At 51.8% G+C, this 13,907-nt stretch overlaps 2 protein-coding genes across 6 annotated transcripts in view; both read right to left on the bottom strand.

Moving 5' to 3' along the window:
• LOC101143607 (zona pellucida sperm-binding protein 3) overlaps window positions 1-13,907 on the bottom strand; it is a 39,267-nt gene that overhangs the window by 1,333 nt on the left and 24,027 nt on the right. For 2 of the 4 annotated variants that reach the window (XM_055392870.2, XM_031006239.3), the window contains 6 exons: window positions 11,351-11,469; window positions 7,968-8,071; window positions 7,344-7,521; window positions 6,836-6,953; window positions 397-488; window positions 127-263 (listed from right to left, as the gene is read on the bottom strand). In XM_055392870.2, coding sequence (XP_055248845.1) covers window positions 127-263; window positions 397-488; window positions 6,836-6,953; window positions 7,344-7,521; window positions 7,968-8,071; window positions 11,351-11,469 — 748 coding nt within the window. The remainder of the gene's footprint in view (window positions 1-126; window positions 264-396; window positions 489-6,835; window positions 6,954-7,343; window positions 7,522-7,967; window positions 8,072-11,350; window positions 11,470-13,907) is intronic. The other 2 variants (XM_055392873.2, XM_055392872.2) reach the window with 1 other exon arrangement.
• LOC101145093 (probable E3 ubiquitin-protein ligase DTX2) overlaps window positions 1-13,907 on the bottom strand; it is a 162,092-nt gene that overhangs the window by 124,252 nt on the left and 23,933 nt on the right. The window lies entirely within an intron of this gene.

The following is a 13,907-nucleotide window of genomic DNA, read 5'->3' as shown; positions in this document are numbered from 1 at the left end:
CTGCAGGCCTAGGTACAAACAGTTTTAATGGAGGACAAGGGAAAATACCATCAGCCTGAAATGACAGCAGGTACCCTCAACTGAGTAAGGGACAATGAACAGCCTCTTGGCCATTCTGTGACATACCATGCCTGCGGTTACGGGAAGCAGACCTGGACCACTGGCTCACGACATGAGGCTGCCTCCTGGAATGGCTTGGAGTGCCACAGTCACCTTTGTTACAGCATTGACAGATGTCAGCCGGGCCTTCCACTGGGAACCAGCTGAGATGAAAGACAAGCAGCTTAGATTTTTGTTGCCTGCAGGAAGCAGTTTGCTGATAATATATTGGGGGAAATAGACAAGGCGTCGCCGATTCAGTTTCTACTCCAGTCACGGAGCACCTGTCCTCCTCACCTGTTGGAAGGCTTGCTGAAGAAACAGGCTTTGTTGAGTTCATCTGGGTCCTGCTCAGCTAGGGTGACCTTCAGGTGGCAGGTGATGTATATCTGCAAGGAATAACAGCTATTTCCAGGCTGAGTTCCAGGCTGTGCCTGGGAGTTTAACACACCAGTTCTCTTATAACCCTTAACCCTTTAAAGAGTGAGAAGGGGCCGGGTGCAATGGCACACACCTATAATCCCAGCATTTTGGGAGGCCAAGGCGGGTAGATCACCTGAGGTCAGGAGTTCGAGACCAACCTGGCGAACATGGTGAAACCCCATCGCTACTAAAAATACAAAGTTAGCTGGGCGTGGTGGTGGGTGCCTGTAGTCCCAGCTACCTGGAAGGCTGAGGCAGGAGAATCACTGGAACCTGGGAGGCAGAAGTTGCAGTGAGCCGAGATCATGCCACTGCACTCCAGCCTGGCTGACAGTGAGACTGTCTCATAAAATAAACAGGGGGAAGGAAGAGCCTCATCTCTAAGATGGTGTAAAGGTTCACTTACCCAATGTTAGAGCAAGTAGCAACTAGTTTTAGACTGGAATCCACCACTTATTCCCCTGATCTTTTCCAAACTTACCCAATCATTGAGCATGCTTGACCCTGGGCTTCTGAGACAGGGCCTGTCACCCAGGCTGGAGTACAGTGGTGTGATGATGACTCACTATAGCCTTGACCTCCTGGGCTCAAGGGATCCTCCCACCTCAGCCTCATGAGCAGCTGGAATTACGGGTACAAGCCACTACACCTGGCTAATTTTGGATTTTTTGCAGAGATGAGGTTTTGCCATGTTGCCCAAGCTGGCCTCAAACTCCTGGGCTCAAGTGATCTGTCCGCCTCAGCCTCCCAAAGTACTGGGATTACAGGTGCCAGCTATCCGTGCCTGGCCAGTCCTGGGCTTAACTCAGCATTGCTAAACGCACGCCCATCCCCAGGTGACCGAGGTGAGTGGTAGACACCTTAATAGCTAGCAGCTTAGCTGGGCTTCTGACGCTGCCACCTGCCACTTGACTAGTTGACAAGCTACTTTTCTTCAGGGATGTAGTCACTGTATTGCCAGCTAAGGCAAGACCAAGTTGTTTCTGTGACCTGAGGTCCTTGGGCACATAAAGAAGCCTTTTAGACTTGCTTCTGTGGAGTTTCCATTTCAGACTTAAGAGGTTTTTTTTTTTTTTTTTTTGAGGTGGAGTCTTGCTGTTGCCCAGGCTGGAGTGCAATGGCACTATCTCAGCTCACTGCAACCTCTGCCTCCTAGGTTCAAGCAATTCTCCTGCCTCAGCCTCCCAAGTAGCTGGGATTACAGGCACTTGCCATAATGCCTCGCTAATTTTTTTGTATTTTTAGTAGAGACAGGATTTCGCCATCTTGGCCAGGCTGGTCTTGAACTCCTGACCTTGTGATCCACCTGCCTTGGCCTCCCAAAGTGCTGGGATTACAGGCGTGAGCCACTGCGCCCGGCCAGACTTGAGTTTGATGGCTCACTCTTTGGGCAAGCTTCCCTGGGCTTTTCTTCCTTGCACATACCTCTGCTATTAGTCAAGCCTACGTCAGTCTCCCTTCACCTGTAAGGGATATGACGACGAGAAGACTCACCAGGCTGATACCCTGACAGTCCTGGCCTCTGGGAAACGTTTACCCACCCTCGTTAGACAAGTACGAGGGAATGAACCCAATATGAGCTCCTGCTGGGAGCTGAAGGACCCCCCCCCCCCTACCCAGGGAATAGTCAACTACCCTGTAAGCACTGCCCCCCTACCCTTTTTTTTTTTTTTTTTTTTTTTTGAGACGGAGTCTGTCTCTAGTCCAGGCTGGAGTACACTGTAGCCACTAACTCCGAGGTTTAAGCGATTCTCTTGCCTCAGCCTCCCAAGTAGATGGGATTACGGGTACCCACCACCACACCAGGCTAGTTTTTGTATTTGTAGTAGAGATGGGGTTTCCCCATGTTGGCCAGGCTTGTCTTGAACTCCAGGCCTCAAGTGATCCACCTGCCTTGGCCTCACAAAGTGCTGGGATTATTGGCATGAGCCACCATACCTGGCCAAGCCTTCTCATTTTAGACTGACATTCCATCCTGCTGCTGGGGCTAGGGGCCATTCTGACAGAGCCAGGGCTCAGTCTAGCCTTGGCCCGTCCCCAGGTCAGTTTCCCTTCATATTTCAGGCAGGGCTAAAATTCCTCCCTGCTCAACCTCGGGCAGAGCATGGCAATTCAGCCACCTTCCAGCAGAAGCCTCAGAGCCACAAGCCTCAGTCACCACCTAGTGGCCAAGTACACCAGCAGAGAAACTTGAAACCATGTAAATTCAGACTTTTAGAAACAAGCCAGTTTAGCAGTTGTCCAGCTGCCCATCTTAGCCACCTGCCCTGCAAGTAAGAAGCTTCCAAGGCCCTGTTGTCTATTCCACAAAGGAAATGTACTTTCATCCTTAGCTTCTTCCTAGTATGTTTTTCTGGTGCTAACTGGAGTCTAAGATCCCAGGGCAGTTCCCCTATAGCGGCCTTTTAGAAGCAGGGTCTAGGCTGGGCATGGTGGCTCATGCCTGTAATCCCAGCACTTTGGGAGGCTGAGGTCAGTGGATCACCTGAGGTCAGGAGTTTGAGACCAGCCTGGCCAACATGGTGAAACCCCATCTCTACTAAAAAAAAAAAAATACAGAAATTAGCTGGGCATGGTGGCAGGTGCCTATAATCCCAGCTACTTGGGAGGCTGGAACGGAAGAATTGCTTGAACCTGGGAGATGGGAAGTTGCAGTGAGCTGAGATTATGCCATTGCACTCTAGCCTGGGCAACAAGAATGACACTCCATTTCCCAAAAAAAAAAAAAAAGAGGGGAGTGTGATAGCTCACGCCTGTAATCCCAGCACTTGCTGAGGCAGGTGGATCACCTGAGGTCAGGAGTTTAAGACCAGCCTGACCAACATAGTGAAACCCCATCTCTACTAAATATTCAAAAATTAGCCAGGCGTGGTGACTGAGTGCCTATAATTCCAACTATTAGGGAGGCTGAGGCAGGAGAATGGCTTGAATCAGGAGGTGGAGGTTGCAGTGAACCGAGATCATGCCATTGCATTCCAGCCTGGGTGACAGAGTGAGACTCTGTCCAAAAAAAAAAAAAAGAAGTACACAGGGTCTTGCTCTGTTGAGGGCAATAGCACCATCATAGCTCACTGCAGCCTTAAACACCTGAACTCTGATCCTCCCACCTCGGCCTCCCAAGGTGCTGGGATTACAGATGTGAACCACCGTGCCCAGCCACCCTATTGCTCTGAAATAGGGTTGTTCCTTCTTTGTGCCATGGGACATAGTCTACTGAGGCATCATCAATCCTACCTTTGAAGGGGAGCCCTCCAAGGGCTCAGACTATCTTCCATTAAACAGCACTGTTCTCTGGTCTTAGTTGCCCCTCAACCCCCAGAGATTGAGAAACCACCTCAGTCCATACCCATGCTGACCGATACCACCTCTGTGAAAACTTCTCCCCATCTTCTTCCCAAATGGCCACACCTGAGGTCAATCTTGACTTCCTCCCACAACCAGGATCCTCTCCCCTAAGGAGCTATCGGTCACTGATCCGAGGGCCAGGACTCTTCCCAAATCTGCCCTCCTTTATCCCCAGCCCCATTGAAGCAGGGCCCACCACTGAGAGCTTCAGGCCATCTCATCAATATTAGATGCTTTTCCCTTTTGCTACCCTACTGATCTGTGTGTTGATCTTTCTCTTCCCACAAGGCAGCTGCTGGAGGAGGTGAAGTGGCATCGACGTGATCTTTGAAAAGTTTCTACTTTGTCCCTTAATGCCACCCTGACGTATGAGCCTCTGCTTCAGAGGTTTGCAAGCCTGGCTGCGTATTAGAGTCACCTAGGAGCTTAAGTGGCTTTTGATGCATTTCCAAGTAGAATAAGGTAGGTCAGTAGATGGAGGATAACAGTAAAATGCTAGTAGGCCGGGTACAGTGGCTCACGCCTGTAATCCCAGCACTTTGGGAGGCCAAGGCAGGTGGATCGTTTGAGGTCGGGTATTCAAGACCAGCCTGGCCAATATGGTGAAACCATCTCTACTAAAAATATAACAGGCACTCAGTAGTGGCGTATGCCTACAATCTCAGCTACTTGGGAGGCTAAGGCAGGAGAATCGCTTGAGCCTGGGAGGTGGAAGTTGCAGTGACCTAAGATCGTGCCACTGTACTCCAGCCTGGGTGACAGAGTGAGACCCTCTCAAAAAAAAAAAAAAAAAAAAAAGGTGGGGGGGCGCGTGGTGGTTCATGCCTATAATCCCAGCACTTTGGGAGGCTGAGGCGGTTGGATAATGAGGTCAAGAGTTCAAGACCAGCCTGGCCAAAATGATGAAACCCTGTCTCTACTAAGAAATACAAGGATTAGCCGGGCATGGTGGCAGGTGCCTACAATCCCAGCTACTCAGGAGGCTGAGGCAGGAGAATTGCTTGCACCCGGAGGCAGAGGTTGCAGTGAGCCAAGACCACACCATTGCATTCCAGCTTGGGTGACCGAGTGAGACTGTCTCAAAAAAAAAAAATGCTGGTGGTAGAACCTAGATGGTGTGCACACTGAAGTTCATAGAGTTTTACAGCAAACACCTATGAAGATTTAGTTAATGTTACAAAATGTGACACCAGGCCCTACCCCAATAGAGTGAAGGTATGAGACTCTCTACAATCAGTATTTTTACAACCTCTCCAGATGATTAGTATAGAGCCAGCACTGGAAACCCCTACTTTAATCACTTCCTAACCACCTATTCTAAGCTCACGGCCTCACCTCTCATCTCAGTGAGCTTGTTTAAAAGCTACTTGAGGCTGGGCATGGTGGCTCACGCCTGTAATCTCAGCACTTTCGGAGGCCGATGCAGGTGGATCACAAAGTCAGGAGTTCGAGACCAGCCTGGCCAACATGGTGAAACCCAGTCTCTAGTAAGAATACAAAAGTTAGCCGGGCGTGGTGGCAGGCACCTGTAATTCCCAGCTACTCAGGAGGCTGAGGCAGGAGAATTGCTTGAACCCAGGAGGTAGAGGTTGCAGTGAGCCGAGACTGTGACATCGCATTCCAGCCTGGACTGCAGAGCAAGACTCCAACTCAAAAAATAAAAGCTACTTGAGGCTGGGCATGGTGGCTCACGCCTGTAATTCCAGCACTTTGGGAGACCGAGGCAGGCGGATCACCTGAGATCAGGAGTTTGGGACCAGCCTGGACAACATGGTAAAACCTTGTCTCTACTAGAAATACAAAAAAATTAGCCAGGCATGGTGGCGGGTACCTGTACTCCCAGCTACTTGGGAGACTGAGGCAGGAGAATCACTTGAACCTGGGAACCTGGAGTAGCTGGGACTACAGGTGCCCACCATCATGCCCAGCTAATTTTTTGCATTTTTAGTAGAGGGGGTTTCACCGTGTTAACCAGGATGGTCTCAATCTCCCGACCTCATGATCTGCCCGCCTCAGCCTCCCAAAGTGCTGGGATTATGGGCACGAGCCACCGCACCAGGCAATTTACTTCTAAACACTTACCAGTACTTCCTGGCTAGATGTTGGTCCTTGCACCTGCACTTCCTACTGCATCCCTCCCCCACCTCAGCCATTAGGCAGTCCCCATCTTCATTCCTTCCTTCTCCTTCCCTCTTAGTGTCAATTTGAGTTTTCTAGTTTAGGTTCTCAAGGGGAGGCCCCAGACTGGCAGAACCAACACTTAAGAATGCAGATTCTAGGCTTCACTAGACCACCTGAATCAAACCCTGGGTTGGGGCCCAGTCATCAATTTCAACAAGCCCTCCAGCTGAGGATGATGCCTTCAGAATCAGTAGCCTAACCTATGACCAAGTTCAAGAAGCCACCCTGGCTAGGAAGTTCACACTGGTTTTCTTTGCCCCTGCAGAAAGCCTCCAGGAAGGCTAACACCTGCCTTTTTTTTTTTTGGAGATGGAGTCTCACTGTCACTCAGGCTGGAGGTGCAGTGGCACAATCTCTGCTCACTGCAACCTCTGCCTCCCAGGTTCAAGCTATTCTACTGCTTCAGCCTCCCAGGTAGCTGGGATTACAGGTACCCAACCACCACACTCAGCTAATTTTTTTTGTATATTTAGTAGAGTCAGGGTTTTACTATGTTGGCCAGGCTGGTCTTGAACTCCTGACCTCAAGTGATCCACCCCCCTCGGCCTCCCAAAGTATTGGGATTACAAGCATGAGCCATCGTGCCCGGCCTCTACCTCTTAAGGCTTCATATTGTTCATCCTTCTGCTTGAAGGCCTCGCTAAAGCTCATGGCTTTACTTGTAAGTTTGAGTTACTGGGACACAGCTCTAAGTCATTTGCTTAAGGGTGGAGCTAGTGAGTGACCCCATTCAGTAGGATATGAAGGTTGCAAGTTCAGCCTTCTTTCAGGCTGTTAAAGCTCTTACCATGTTTCTGGAGTCATTAGCAAAGTGGAAGACATCCACTGTGAACTGGAGTGTATCTGGCCCGGGTCGAGGAACTTTGAATGCAGAAGAGGCATCAGTGAGACCGTCGACAAGACAGCTTGGAAGAAAACAGAACGGTGTTAAAGCCAGACAGGTGGGCCGGGCACCGTGGCTCACGCCCATAATCCCAGCACTTTGGGAGGCCAAGGTGGGTGGATCACTTGAGGTCAGGAGTTCGAGACTAGCCTGGCAAACATGGTGAAACCTTGTCTCTACTAAAAATACAAAAATTAGCCGGGCATGGTGATGGGCACCTGTAATCTCAGCTACTTGGGGGGCTGAGGCAGGAGAATCACTTAAACCTGGGAGGCAGAGGTTGCAGAGGGCAGAGATCAAGCCTCTGTATTCCAGCCTGGGTTACAGAGTGAGACTGTCTCAAAAAGCCAAACAGGTGGCTTTAGGGTCATTTTGCTAGGAAGGTTCTCTAGGCAGGGAGCCCAGTGCTCACCCATGGAAGTCCACGATGGTGTGATAAGGGGAGGCATTCTGGTCTGGTGTCGGTGTGGCCACGCAGTGGTCCACAAACAACCGCAGTGGCACATGGCTGCCAGTGTGGATTTCTGCCTGGAGGTGGGCTGCATCTCCCAGGTGGAAGGTGGGGGATCTCTTCTCAGCGTTCCAGTTCTCTGAAAGACACAGCCAGCTGGGCATGGTGGCTCACCCCTGTAATCCCAGCACCTTGGGAGGCTGAGGCAGGTGGATCACCTGAGGTCAGGAGTTCGAGACCAGCCTGGCCAACGTGGCAAAACCCCATCTCTACTAAAAATACAAAAGTTAGCTGGGTGTGGTGTCACAAGCCTGTAGTCCCAGCTACTCGGGAGGCTGAGGCAGGAGAATCGTTTGAACCCCAGGAGGTGGAGACTGCAGTGAGCTGAGATCGTGCCATTGCACTCCAGCCTGGAGGTCAGATCAAGACTCTGTCTCAAAAACCAACCAAACCAACCAAACCAACCAAAAACCAACCAAAACCAAAACCAAAAACAAACAAACAAAAAAAAGACACAGCCAAGGGCAGGGGTTTGAGATGGCCCAGGTCTTTCCACAGCTGTCCCACCCAGCCTTCTTCTCTTACCCTCCATCAGACGCAGAGAGAAAGTCAGCTTCTCCTCTGAGAACACCGTGGTCCTGAAGGGCAACCATGTGGGCAGGATGGCCTGGCTGCTCACATTGCCCTGCCTGAGAGAACAGCAACTGTGCACACCTGCCTCAGGTCACACCCACCTGGGCCCCACTGATGGGGAGTATCTCACTGCTACCCCACTACAGGGTCCTCAGCTATGGCCCAGCCAGACACCTTGAGCCTGAGGCTGCCCCTGCACCCTCCTGAACTTCTGCACCTGTGAGTGGCCTAGCCATCCTAACTGATGCTATGATGCTATCTGGGCTGCTGAAGACAGATACAGCTGAACCTAGGAGTTTGGTTTCTAGACTGAGATCTGCTCCCTCTTGAGCCCTGGACCTGAGTGCGGTGGCTCATGCCTGTAATCCCAGCACTTTGGGAGGTGGAGACTGGAGGATTGCCTGAGGCTAGGAGTTTGAGAGCAGCCTGGACAACATAGCAAGACTCTATCTCTATAAAAAAGAAAAAAGAGGCCAAGCACGGTGGCTCAAGCCTATAATCCCAGCACTTTGAGAGGCCGAGGCGGTTGGATCATGAGGTCAGGAGATCGAGACCGTCCTGGCTAACATGGTGAAACCCCGTCTCCACTAAAAATAAAATTATCCGGGCATGGTGGCAGGCCCCTGTAGTCCCAGCTACTTGGGAGGCTGAGGCAGGAGAATGGCGTGAACCTCGGAGGTGGAGTTTGCAGTGAGCTGAGATCATACCACTGCACTCCAGCCTGGGCAACAGAGCAAGACTCCATCTCAAAAAAAAAAAAAGAAAAGAAAAGAAAAGAAAAGATAGCTGGGCATAGTAGTACATACCAGCTACTCAGGAGGCTGAGATGGGAGGATTGCTTGAGCCCAGGAGGTCAAGGCTGCAGTGAACTATGATGGCACCCCACTGCACTCCAGCCTGGGCGGCAGAGTAAGACTTTTTTTTTTAAACAAAAAACCAAAAGCCACCACACATACTTTAGCCCTAGAGGTTCAGGTTTGGGGTCTGATAGCAGGCCCTGCACAGTACTCCACAGGATGCTTGAGAGGGGAATCAGCTAAGGCCATCCTTTTTTTTTTTTTTTTTTTTGAGACGGAGTCTCACTTTGTCGCCCAGGCTGGAGTACAGTGGCGCGATCTCAGCTCACTGCAAGCTCCGCCACCCAGGTTCACGCCATTCTCCTGCCTCAGCCTCCCAAATAGCTGGGACTACAGGCGCCTGCCACTAGGCCTGGCTAATTTTTTGTATTTTTAGTAGAGACGAGGTTTCACCACGTTAGCCAGGATGGTCTCCATCTCCTGACCTCATGATCCGCCCGCCTCGGCCTCCCAAAGTGCTGGGATTATAGGCGTGAGCCACCGCGCCCAGCCAAGGCCATCCTTTAGAGATCAAAGACAGGCCCTTAGGTCTTGAGATGCTATCGAGAGCCTGGACCCACACCAGTGACTGGGAAGTCCATGGAAGCAGGTCTGGGTATCTGCAGATACCTACCCTGCTAACCCCACAGGATCTGCTGGAAGAAGCTACTCCAAGTGATGGATGCATCTATTGATAACCAGACTCAGGTATCCGGAGCCAGGTTAAAGCATCCCAGCCTACAACCAGCCTCTCTAATACTACCTACAGCCAATGGACCAGGTGAGCCACCATCCTCAGGGGTCAGGCCCAGAGACTGAAGTCAGACTTCCACGGTCACATGACAGCTTCAGTCCCTCATGCCAACTGGGCAGCCTGCCCTTAACTCCTCTATCCTCCTCCATCTCCCCTACCCACATAGGCACCAAGCTCCTCCAATTGCTCTTACCTCCTGTGAGTCAGCCTCTACGGTCCCTGCAACCATGGGTCAGGCCTCATTGAATCCCAGTTTTCCAGCCTCCCGCTGGTTCTCACTAGTTCCCACTTGTCTTCAGCACCAGCCACCAAGTGACCCTGGGTGGAGATTCAGTCCTCACCCATTCCAGGAGGGGCACCTGTGGTGAGGTTGGTGAGCCCATCTGTCTGGCTCCCTCATTACCCCAGTCCCTGGGCTCCAGCCCCCAGGCTGCATGTCACCTACTAAGGGCACACTGCCCTCCCGTTGGGTGTGTGGCCACGTGGCTCTGCCCAGGCCATCTCAGCCTCAAGGTCCCACTCCAGGATCCTGTTCTAGGATAACCCCTACCATGACCCCTCCCAGGGGCATGGCTCATCCCTCATGATGTCCTGACTGGTATCAGCTCCCTACCCACGTCACACTAGCATTTTCTTTTTGAGATGGAGTCTTGCTCTGTTGCCCAGGCTGGAGTGCAATGGTGCCATCTCAGCTCACTGCAACCTCTGCATCCTGGGTTCAAATGATTCTCCTGCCTCAGCCTCCTGAGTAGCTGAGATTACAGGCACGCACTACCACACTCGGCTAATTTTTTTGTGTTTTTAGTAGAGATGGGTTTCACCATGTTGGCCAGGCTGGTCCTGAACTCCTTACCTCGTGAGCTGCCCACCTTGGCCTCCCACAGGGCTGGTATTACAGGCGTGAGCCACCATACCTGGCCGCATCAGCTTATACCCACTCCCAGACTGGTTCAAGGGCAGGGACAAAGTCCCCTGCACCCCATGCTGAGGCCAGCGCAGGACCCAGTGTTGTCCTTGGGAGCCATAGCTTCTCCTCCCACTTCAGGGCCTGAGTTCACAGGCACGTGCTTGATGCCAGGGGCTTGAGGACCACAGAAGAGTAGGCCACCACCGCCCAGGTCAGATTCTAGAACGCAGCCTAGCACTATTTTATTATTATTATTTTTTGCGATGGAGTATCGCTTTGTTGCCCAGAATGGAGTACAGCAGTGCAATCTCGGCTCACTGCAGCCTCTGCCTCCTGGGTTCAAGCAATTCTCCTGCCTCAGCCTCCCAAGTAGCTGGGATTATAGACACCCGGCTAATTTCTGTGTTTTTAGTAGAGATGGGGTTTTACCATGTAGGCCAGACTGGTCTTGAACTCCTGACCTCAAGCGATCCACCTGTCAGCCTCCCAAAGTGCTAGGATTACAGGATGAGCCACTGCACCTGGCCCCAGCCTAGCACTATTGGAAGGCCATTTCTGAACCCTAAGGAGGGCCGAGGCTGGCATAGTACCACCACCAGGGCTGAGCAGCTCTGAAGCTTCCGCTAAGCTGCAGTTGGGCTCCTGATACTCTTCTGGGGCTCGAACTAGACTCAGCAGGCCCCGCAATCCCACCCAGTACAGTAACCACAGCTGCAAACGCTTCGGTAGGTAGTTCTAATAGCCATGCTGCAAGCTGCAGCCCATAGCCAGCCCACTTGCCTGCAGCCACACCCAAGGGGCTTTTGCACCAGGGGCCATGAGTCAGTCCCACACCGACCTGGGGTAGCGGCACTCGATGGGAATCTCTGCGCGGTTAGTCCTCACGATGGACAGGTTTCCCACGGGGCGGGGGTCATGGAGCAGGAAGGTGCTGTACACCAGGGCATCGTCAGTTACCTGGAGGAAAGGTGAGAAGTTAATGCTGCCGGCCATCACCTGCCCGGGTACTCCCAAGCCGTACATGAGTGCTCAGGGAGGGCAGCCCACAAGGGGACAGAAAGACCACAGGGTCAAGGCCAGGTGCAGTGACTCATGCCTGTAACCCCAGCACTTTGGGAGGCCAAGGATTGCTTGAGGCCAGGAGTTTGAGACTGGCCTGGGAAACATAGCAAGACCCCATCTCTACAAAAGAGAACACAGACTCTGCCACTGGTCAGTAAAGAGGCAGGACAGGTACTGTCTTTGTACCTCGGAATCTTTACCTGACACCACATATTGACACCACCACAGGCAGACTGGATCAACCACATGGCAGATACCATGTAGCACCCAAGCAATAGAGGCATCAGGGCACATGACACTTCCCTTCTGACACTCCCCCTCCACGCCCCCCAGTACATACAGTTTCCTCTTTCAGGAGAGGCCCAGGGCCAAGATAGCTGCCAGGAAGCAGCCAGGAAGTGCCCAGCTGTTAACACTTATCAGCTTCTGGCTGGGCGCTGTGGCTCACGCCCGTAATCCCAGCACTTTGGGAGGCTGAGGAGGGCAGATCATCTGAGGTCAGGAGTTTGAGACCAGCCTGACCAACATGGTGAAACCCCATCTCTACTAAAAAAAAATTAGCCGAGTGTGGTGGCACGTGCCTATAATCCCAGCTACTCGGGAGACTGAGGCAGAAGAATCGCTTGAACCCGGGAGGCAGAAGTTGCAGTGAGCGGAGATCGTGCCATTGCATTCTAGCCTGGGCAACAAGAGCAAAACTCTCAAAAACAAAAACAAACAAACAAAAAACACAACAACCCACATCAGCTTCTAACCTATTCAAGCCCATTTCACATAAGGTGGGGGAGACTGATTCAGAGGTTGCCTGAGGCAGGAAGAGCACAGGTGAGTACTACTGGGGAAATTTGCATTGTCCAATAGGGCTGCAGAAGGCAGAGCCTGCCTGGGAGAGAGTTTTATAGCAAACACCTAAGTTTGATGATTTTGCTAGAATATTAGAAAAATGTGACGCTAGGCCCTAGCCCAGTAGAGCGAAGGTATGAGATTCTCTTGAGAATCAGTATTTTTACAACCTTTCCAGGTGATTAGCATAGAGCCAGCACTGGAAACCCCTACTTTAGTCACTTCCTAACCACCTTTTGTTTTTTTGAGATGAAGTCTTGCTCTGTCGCCCAGGCTGGAGTGCAGTGGCACGAACTCGGCTCACTGCAACCTCCGCCTCCCAGGTTCAAGCAATTCTCCTGCTTCAGCCTCTGAGTAGCTGGAATTACAGGCACGTGCCACCGTGCCTTTTTTTTTTTTTTTTTAAATAGAGACAGGGTTTCGCCATGTTAGCCAGGCTGGTCTCGAACTCCTGGCCTCAGGTGATCCACCTGCCTCAGCCTCCCAAAGTGCTGGATTACAGGTGTGAGCCACCATGACTCAACCCCCAACCACCTATTCTAAGCTCACTATCCCCACCTCTCATCTCAGGGAGCTTATTTAAAAACTACTTGAGGGCTGGGTGCAGTGGCTCATGCCTGTAATCCCAGCACTTTGGGAGGGAGGAGGATTGCTTGAGGCCAGGAAGTCAAGACCAGCCTGGGCAATAGAGCTAGACCCCATCTCTACAAAAACATAACTTGGCTGGGCACGGTGGCATGTGCCTGTAGTCCATCCCAGCTATTCAGGAGGCTGAGGCAGGAGGATGGCTTGAGCCTAGGAGGTCAAGGTTGCTCAAGAGCTCAGGTGGCTGCCTGGCCCTGACCAAACTCGATCTTCAGGGAATAGTCCTAGACCTTATTAGCAAGTGCCCCAGCACAGACAGAACCAGCATAGCTCGTGGGGCCCCTTATTCAAAAGTTATTACCATTTCAGGGCAAGAGGGCATTCCATTAAGCACTGGGCCCCACAGAACTGCACAGGTTGTATACCTGGGAAACTGGCCATGGCTGTTTTTTTTTTTTTTTTTTTTTTGAGACGGAGTCTCACTCTGTTGCCCAGGCTGGAGTGCAGTGGCACAATCTCAACTCACTGCAACCTACGCCTCCCGGGTTCAAGCAATTCTCTGCCTCAGACTCCTGAGTAGCTGGGATTACAGGTGCCCGCCACCACACCCGGCTAACTTCTTTGTATTTTTAGTAGAGATGAGGTTTCACCATCGTGGCCAGGCTGGTCTTGAACTCCTGACCTCGTGATTCACCCGCCTCGGCCTCCCAAAGTGCTGGGATTACAGGCGTGAGCCACCGCGCACGGCCAGCCGCAGGTGATTCTCACCAGGCAGAACTGGGAAACACCACACCAGAGGAAGGAGTTTGCAGGCTTTGCTCCTCGTTGGAGTCACCTGAGATCCTTATTACCCACAGCTGGTCCCACATCCTTTCTATTTTAGCAGCCTGGACATCAGGAGTTTT

The sequence above is a fragment of the Gorilla gorilla genome, chromosome 6 (genome assembly GCF_029281585.2).
Source record: "Gorilla gorilla gorilla isolate KB3781 chromosome 6, NHGRI_mGorGor1-v2.1_pri, whole genome shotgun sequence".
NCBI lineage: Eukaryota > Metazoa > Chordata > Mammalia > Primates > Hominidae > Gorilla > Gorilla gorilla.
The sequence above is the reverse complement of the archived record's forward strand: the minus strand, read 5'-3'. Positions and strand labels throughout refer to the sequence as shown.